The sequence below is a fragment of the Aplidium turbinatum genome, chromosome 1, assembly GCF_918807975.1.
Source record: "Aplidium turbinatum chromosome 1, kaAplTurb1.1, whole genome shotgun sequence".
Taxonomy (NCBI): Eukaryota; Metazoa; Chordata; class Ascidiacea; order Aplousobranchia; family Polyclinidae; genus Aplidium; species Aplidium turbinatum.
The window spans coordinates 62,601,291-62,610,352 of NC_137472.1; the positions used below are offsets into that span (position 1 = coordinate 62,601,291).

The 9,062-nt window shown below is 38.1% G+C and overlaps 1 protein-coding gene across 1 annotated transcript in view; it reads right to left on the minus strand.

Moving 5' to 3' along the window:
* LOC145768272 (uncharacterized) overlaps nucleotides 1–8,203 on the minus strand; it is a 111,210-nt gene extending 103,007 nt beyond the window's left edge. The window contains exons 1-4 of the mRNA XM_082579754.1: nucleotides 7,258–8,203; nucleotides 6,569–6,667; nucleotides 5,566–5,664; nucleotides 852–1,286 (exon numbers count right to left, since the gene is read on the minus strand). Coding sequence (XP_082435880.1) covers nucleotides 852–1,286; nucleotides 5,566–5,664; nucleotides 6,569–6,667; nucleotides 7,258–8,203 — 1,579 coding nt within the window. The remainder of the gene's footprint in view (nucleotides 1–851; nucleotides 1,287–5,565; nucleotides 5,665–6,568; nucleotides 6,668–7,257) is intronic.
* Nucleotides 8,204–9,062: the final 859 nt, after the last annotated feature.

Consider the following 9,062-nt stretch of genomic DNA (forward strand, 5'->3'; position numbering starts at 1 on the left):
GGGCATTAAATATCCTGACATCTTTTTCAACAACGTATCGCTGTGAACAAGGATTTTAACTGTCTTTGGAATGAAGACAGAAGCGCAATCGCCAGGATGTCGAAAGCGACACAAGAATCGCCCTCAGTATAGCCTACCACAAAGCTGGCGGCTGAAGTCCAGGCCCAACCTTCGCATTAAATGTATACCACGCACTGTCATCTTGTATTCAGCATTGTATTGCATTTTGATTGTCATAGTTAGCCCTTAGCAATAAACACTTTTGTTTTTGAAAATTGATCGTGGGGGTAATTGGCTCACTTCAAGGTGGAGATTAGGGTAACAGCCAAAAAAGGTTGGGAACCACTGCTCTAAGTCGTACATGGCCCGAGGGGATCGCGTTGAGCAAAGTAATCTAACTGGAAATGCAGAAACAACTAAAATAAATTGACAATGCTCTAATTGTTTGCGTAGTTCGATCTTACTTGGTCGGGGATTGGAAAATGGTTGCAATCTTTGTGAAGGTTTGGCTGTTCTTCCAGATGACTCTGTAAAAGTACAAATAGCGACAAAAGTTAATCACACTATTAATATATTGTGACGTTTATTGCGACAAAACGAGAGATATACTGTACGTAAAGTTTGATATAAATATTACGAAATTTTAATTGAAATTTTGGTACACGTCAAAGTTGAATATTTGAAATTATTTTTGGCCCATGACCATAAATAACAGCACAAAGACCTGATAGGTTTGAAAAAAATTTCATCATCTAACTGTTACGTGAAATAAATTTTCAAAACTTGTTTTGTTCAAGTTTGTATTTTAAAGCAACATAAACACATTTAAAATCATATAATTAATTTCTTACTTGGAAATATTTTTTTTGTGAAATATTTCAATTTTCTTATTAAGGATTGAGGTTTTGAAACAGTTAAAGCATTCTGGGAAGTTGACTGTGGTTGATTTGAAGCATCCTGGGAAGATGACTGTGGTTGATTTGAAGCATTCTGGGAAGATGACTGTGGTTGATTTGAAGCATTCTGGGAAGATGACTGTGGTTGAATTGAAACATTCTGGGAAGATGATTGTGGTTGATTTGAAGCATTCTGGGAAGACAATTGTGGTTGATTTGAAACATTCTGGGAAGACGATTGTGGTTGATTTGAAGCATCCTGGGAAGATGGCTGTGGTTGATTTGAAGCATCCTGGGAAGATGGCTGTGGTTGATTTGAAGCATTCTGGGAAGATGATTCAAGTTGATTTGAAGCATGGGATTCTTGAAGAATAGAATGTTGCAAGAGATCTGAAAACCAAGAAATAAAAATGTTAACTACCTCAGTGTGCCGCAGCACAGTTGTGTGGAGCACTACTTAGTAGGGTGGGTCGATTTCTCCATTAATCATATAAATTTGAACATAGGTGCTGCTTTACCTTCTAAACATTTCCTTAAAGTTTAAAATCATTTTGTGCACAGCAACCCGTTACCCCAACTACCCTCTGTTTCTATAACAGGGTTGCCAGATTGGGCGAAGAGTTGCGGAAATTTTTGTCATTTTATCTTATTTCTTCGCCCAATCTGGCAATCCTGCGCAGTGAGCGAACTTCTAATAATTGTGCGGTTTAACACGCCACAAAAAACTTTGTGAAATTCATTCTTTATCTTATTCATCCGATAGTGATCCGAGTTTCATGCAGAGTGGCTCAACAAGTAGTGCCCAGGGGTGCATTCCTAAAATTTTTTTGGGGGGGGCTCTAACACTTAGCTGTGTTGTTATAGACAAAGTATGTATAAGTAATCGGCGTAGGTTAGCCAACAATGTTTACCTTTTTTGAAAGGAAACACTGTTCAGTTTGGTTTTACTTCTGAACATCATGTCGAAAAACAACCCAGCATGCTAAGTAAAACATAGCTTGAAGTACAGAAAAAAGTAGAAGCAACAAAACGTGAAAACGTTGTTGAATCCGATATAAAATTATCAGTTTGAAATTTGGCTTGGTTGCTACACTGCAATCTCCGTTGCTTTTTTTTTTACTGCGTAGGCCTACACTTGAAACTCGATTTGCATGAGCTAATTCCAATCTCTTAACTCAATTGTAAACTTATTTGTATGAGCCAATCCTAAGCACACTTGCAAAAACATTGACTGCAATAGGAAAGTAAGGAAATGCAATTCTTGAAATGAGCGCTTGTGGTTGCAGATTTGCTATATAAGAACCAATAAGCTGCCAATGTGACAGTTACACTAAAATCTCATTTAGTTATTAACGAACAGTTTAAAAAACTCCAATTACAGCAAAAGCATATTCCAAGTTGGTGCAAACGAGATTACACAAAACAAATAGCCTGTCTGCCAGGTCTTTGGTTTTATGAGCTAAGTTATAAGCACCACGACAGTCCTTGATTTTAGCCAGCAAACAGTTTTTGCAGAGATCTGAGTTCATTCAATGTGGGCAGCCTAGAATGCTTAACTTGAATATCCACAGCCGACCGATGAGTCTGCAACCACTTCTGAGTTGCACTACTAGTGCCTACAATGCCATTCCAATCCCTTGTGTTGCAAGGGAAGCCCATCAAAAGATGGTTTCTGACGAAACAGTTGCTGCTATTGCCACTGCTACTTTGCAGGATGTGTTAGGAAAAGACTTCTCCACAGACATCATTATTGACCCACGGAAAGTGAGACACAGACGAGTCAACAGGCGTACTGGATTGAAACCAACCCAACATGTCGTGAATAATTTTATATCGCTCTATTTCGATGGGAGAATGGATGAATCATATGTCTTTGATGACTACCACCACAGGAGAAAAATAAAAGAATACCATTAGGTTTTACTGACACAACCTGGTGACATCTACACCTCTCATGTCACAACACCAAGTGGTCGTTCAGTTGACATTTTAAATGTATGATCGACGAGAATATGAACATGGATGGAATTCGAATAACAGGTTGTAACGGACAGCAGTGAACACTGGGAATCGTAATGGAGTAATTGCTAGAATAGAAGATCATGTCCATTATGAAGTTCAGTGGAATATATGTTGGGCGGTTGGTCTATGCTGCCCATCAATGAGTTACCATTGCAGCATCTATGTGGATTATTTGGAAAGACATCTGGTCTAGAAACATTCATTGGTGAAATTGGCGATATTTTGCGGTCAAACCTCATAGCCTTGGAGATCGCATTGTTGGATAAAATTGAAACTCCCTATTTGCCAAAATTGGACAATTCAAAGATTTAAGCACGGACCAAATGTAGCTTTTGGAAATCTGCCATGCAATCAGTTCTGGGGAATGCTCTGAAACAGTCTTACACAGAGATCCTGGGAAATATAATAATCATTCACAGGAGCAAATCGAATGTGCCGCTATTATGTTAGTCAAACCTATCCATCAGAAGCTGTGAAGACATTGACACGATTCATTGCAACTGTACATGGGCCTGCATGGTTTGCACTAAGATGGCCACAGATATCAGCGATGCTCCAGCAGTAGGCTACTTTTCCGTATGATACAACTCAGTCGTGGACTTGAGCCAGTAGAAGTGCAGTCTGTCATCGACAAATCGATCAAGCAAAATTGTTATGCAACTCACCCCGAAAACTTTCTATTATATATGCCATGCTTCATGACAATAGACCTGCCATTCGTGAGGTAGCTGTTAGGCGAATTCTGAAAGCACGAAAGCTTTCCATCTACAATAATACAAAGATTCCATCGCCCTGCTGATCAACTGAATCTTAATGCAATGGATTATATCGATATGATCGACTGGACACAGATTGAGGATACTGAACCACCATTATTATTATCTAAAAACTAAGAGGGAGGATGAACTTTGGGATGCAATAAATTCAGTCCCAGTAAAGTCGTCATACACACCACAGACTCAAGCCGTTGAAAGAATGATTCGTGTAGTCGCTGAGGTCAGCCTCAAAACTGTCGGAAAGGAGAAAAGGAACTCTATGATTCAGTCTATCTTAGATGCAAGGAAGCAGCGGCCTATATTTGAATCAAAGAAAGACTGTGTTGTTTAGTTTAACATCCAGGTGTGGCTTTAACTCATTACATTTCAATTGTGTTTCGTTTCCACTGTAGCCTACCTATTGAAAATAATTTACCGTGAAGTAAAAAATTGTATTTTTTCATACCACCTGGGGTAAGTGGTTAGGAGCACACTATCACATTGAAATTTTAACACTTTATTTAGTATGGCAAGCCTCGCCTAAATACCGATTTATGCGACAATCCGACAACTTTATGTGCAAATCGACCCACCCTACTACTTAGTGTGCCATAGGATTCCTAGGACAAGTATAATGTGAACATAACTTGGAATGCACACATTCCTTCAAAGACTGGTTGATGTGCTTTCATTGCTCAGCAAGAACTGTAAGTCCAAAGTTCTATAAAGTGATTCATATTTTCTGCTTTTAAAATTTCAGTATTGAAAGCTGCTTTGAAATGCGTTGTTCAAGCACACAACTCAAGAGCTATACTAACAACTTACTCGGCAGCCGTGGCCGAGTGGTTAGCGCGTTGGGCTTGCAGGCGAGAGCCTGCATGTTCGACTCCAGCCACCCGCACTAGCTGTTGTTTCTCTGGGCAAGAAACTTAACGATAATTGCCTCTACCTAGTGATCGATTTCGAGTAATGGGTAGTACCAAATTTAAGTCATAAGTAGAGTAGACAACCGGAAACTGACATTGCCGTCGGCTGCAGCGTGGGTCAGGTGTATGTCGGAAGGCGTACATCGATGCATAGCGCTCAAGTCCGCTTTCCCGCAATGCAGGATAAAGATAAACAAACAAACAAACAAGCTACAATAAGTTTAAACAAAGTAATATTCCCAGAACTTTTTCCTTATTATTGGATCACAATTGCACATATGCTATACTCGCACACTTCATCCTTTCTATGGTGGTCTGACATCAACATTGATTGTTACGTCAGTACCACACTTTCGTTAAGACGAAGCAACTGTTTCCATTTTTGAGTTACTGAATAGACAAGTTGGTTGGTTTGAATCTTTATCCTTAGACCGACAAAGCTTCTGATAGCCTATTCCTAGAAGTTACCGAGACTGACAGAGCAAGGTTTCCGCTGGTTGAAGTCATGTCTGTGAATTCTTAATCCATCCATTAGGTGCTGCTAAATAGGGGGCAATCCTCAAATGTGTTGCTCAAGCGCATAATCCGAGAGCCGAACAAGTGCCGCTTGATCGTGAGGTTTATTTGTGAACAAAGTCAAGTGCTTAACCAACTGAGCTAACGTGTCGGACTTGACTTATTAGAGCTGATATAACTTAGGATTTCGCAAGCTACGTATAGTCAAGGCATGCCACAATGCAGTTGTAAATACAGAAGCGAAGACTAATATTGTTCTGTAGCTAGGCTTCGTGTAATTAAGTTGTCTTTGACTTGGTTCCATTTGTTTTTATCAAGGATATTTAAAGCCAACAAGACAAGAAAAAATATAATTAACGCCCGAACGCGAACGTGAAGACGTGGTAGATGTAAACTGAACGTGAGCATTATCAGCTAACTTTAAATGTTGTTAGCACAATATATTCTTACTTGATAGCGGTTGCAAAGACGGTGTTTGCTGTGAAGATGTTTGTGGTAAAGTAAACTCTATTGAAGGTTGTTGTTGGTTGGTTGCATGACTCGAAGAAGCTGAAAGAAATAAACATAAGAACTTATCGAGCGCACTGAGTGTCCACTATAAGACATAAGTGACATGCACTGTCGCGGCCAGACACTCAATGACACGCCTGACAAGACACATCTGATTGTGGAAAGGAAGACTGTTTTCTTCAATTTTTTATTTAGCTGATTTAATATAAATTTTCAACCATTGGCATAAACCTGGATATGAAAATAACAACCATGGTCACTATTATCACTTAAGATAATAATTGAACAATCCGTAGCTATCATCATTTGATCATCAATAAAAGACAACAATCAATAATAAACAATCAATAAATAACAGAAGTTTGTGTCATAAGCAGTGTGATAAATCCTCCAAGAACCAAAAAGAACAAGCAACGCTGGTTCAAATATCAACTTGAATGCAGTTGAGTGACACAATTCCAACACAGCTGGTCATTGAGCATCACCTAGTGGGTGGAATGATTCGTAGGCAACATAATTTTTAGTTTCATTTTTAATTTTTAGAGTATTTGAGTAAGTTTTTGAGTTAGTTTTTGAGTAAGTTTCAATTTTTAGTTTCATTTTTTGTAGAATTAGCAGTTTCATTCTCTGTGTCCAGTGGCAGTTATTCAAAACTTCTAGGATTAAGCTAAACAAGATAAAAAAAAAATTAAAGAAACAAACTAGCTTTCTCAATACGAGATTTCAACAACCAATCAAAGATTAGTGTTTATGTAAAACTCCTCAACCGTGACGAAATATCTCAATGCAGTTGTGTGGCCAAAACAACAACAAAAACAAATAAACAACGAAACTAAGGTTGGTTCCCGCTATACGTCTAACCAGTTGGGCGAAAACTTTACTTTGATACAATTTAACACTTTGTTATTACATAAATTTGTATGGGTCTAGTAAATATTCCTACTTGAAGCAATTTGTGAAGACAGAGGTGGTGATTGAAGTGGTGACTGCGACAGTGCTGACGTATCTGAAGGAAATGGATGTTCTGCAAAACTCGATAGATCTGCACAAAATGTTCATCATCAGTTTATGAAACTATACAACTTGATTCAACAAGTTGCAGCTTCTACAGTTTTTCATAATATTTTATACATGTTTGTACAATTGCGTGAACCCGCACATAGTCTTTGTACCATTACAGCATGGTGGCCTATACAAGTAGAGGTCACCATGCATTCTGGTATCTTGCACACAACTTTAAACAGAAAAAGTAGTTCAGTAGATTAGTTTAAAAGAGTTTAAGTTGGTACAGTGGTTCTTATCCTTTTACCATTCTGGATCCATCTTCAAATCACCAGCCAGTTCTCCCACCCCCTCTTAGAGTTGGTTGAAAAGTAACAGTCGCCTACATTTCACTATAGTTTTAAATCCGGATAACAAACATAGCTGCTAACGTCATAAAATAGTCAAACGATTCATCTTTTTTGCACTCCCTGTGGAACAACTCTCGCACTCCCTAGTAGTGTTTGGCTGCGTGTAGCAATGGTTAAGAACCCCTGGCTTAAAATAAAACAGAGTTTCCATGCTTGGGCATTCGCGATTGCATTCGATTTCAGTACAATAACAAAAACATTGTTTATAAAATATAATTACCTTCATTCATGCATGAATCCAACAAAAGTCCGGATAAGAATTGAACAACGACTGACCAGTGATCGACCAGTAGATTAGTTTGAACGAATGATTTGAATTTTTTTAACGTCATTTGATGGACCATGTATAAAGCGCTAAAAAACTCTTGAAAGGTTTGGTGTGAAAAATACAATCGTTGGTTACCCTCGAAAAGGCCACAATGTTTATTTGAAGCAAATAATGCCACGACAATATCTTGCACATCTTTAGTTAAAAGATTCTCTTTTCGAAGATTTTTAGTTGTAATTAATACGGTTCCATTTTTTGTTGCATTGTACGCGATTCGTGACAGTTTAAGGACAATTGCATCTGTTAAAGCAATTGCGTGATCTGATGTTCTGAGGTTTCCTAGCACTCTTTGAAATATTTGAGTCATTGTTGAAATATTTACAGTTTCATGTGATGAGCTAAGAGACGCTCTTAAGTATAATTGTAGCATCAAAGGATTGTGGCACATGGATTCTAGATGAGGGGTTTCTGCACTTAATTTGTCTAAAATTTCACTTGATTTTTGTTCATCATTTATCAATGCATCAAACAATTTTTCCATATTTTCAGAAGTTAAGTCTCCAACAAAATACGTTTGCTTAGGGCGACACTTTGGAGGAATTTTAAGCATGGCGTGTGGTCGTGACGTAAAAAGAATGTGGCAATTGCGTAAGAAAGTTCCTTGACACAGATTCGACACAAGCTCCTGGTAAGTGAGTAAAGTGCAATAATTAGATCTTTTCACTTCATCCAACAAATTCCAATTCACTTGGTCGAACCCGTCAAAGATCAAAAAACAGTTTTGAGTGTGATTTTTTATCCATTCGAAAACGGAAGTTTTTTCTTTCATATTCAAGTCAAAATCTACATCTCCAAGTAAAAATTCCTTCAAAGTTAATTTCTCATCGCAATCATTCATGCTCATGAAGAGTATCCTCAGAACGAGAAAGTCTCTAGTTTCGTCTAGACGCCTTGCCAGGCGCTTTGATAACGTTGTCTTTCCCGCCCCAGGGTAACCGACGATTGATATGAAGCTTTGTGACTTAATACGTGAAATTAATTCATCAATCGAAACTTTTTTATCAGATTCTTTAAATTTAATTTGTCTGGTTTTGGGATCATACTGGTCGTCGTTGGGAATGAACCTTCCTTCGTAGAAGTCAATTAACAAAAGCTCTGGGTGAACTTCTGGAAAATTCGATGCTGGATTATCAAACTTCGACACATCTACATCAAACTCGGATTTGTAAAGTCGTCGAGTTGTTTTCTTCAGTTTGTTGAAAGCTTTGTTGAGATCTAATGACAAAAAGAAGTTTTCAAAATCACATTTTGTCAAAATTGACGTTCCATTGAATGAACGTTAAAATCAGTTTTTCGAAAGCATTACAAATGATTTTCCCCTAAACCAAGTTGAAATTTACTTAATTAGTTGCGTATTTATACGAATCCAACTCAACACAGTGTTACTCAAAATGCTTACTTTGGAAGTTCTAAACATTCTCCATAGGAAAGTTTATGTTCTTAGCGGCTTTCAATTTTGGCAACACTAGTTGAAACACAGCTTTGTCTTATTTATTATTTGTATTTGTCTTACTTGTATTTGTATTTTTATGCTGTTTTTATAGAAGAAGAACTTGAACTGTGAATTATTCCCTTCACGTGGTTTGTGAATTATTGCTTCCACTAGGTGCCGCTGAATGGAGAGCAGTTCTGAAATGCGATACTCAAGTGCACACCCCAAGAGCCGAACCAGCGCTGCTTGGCCTTGAGTCGGGCGC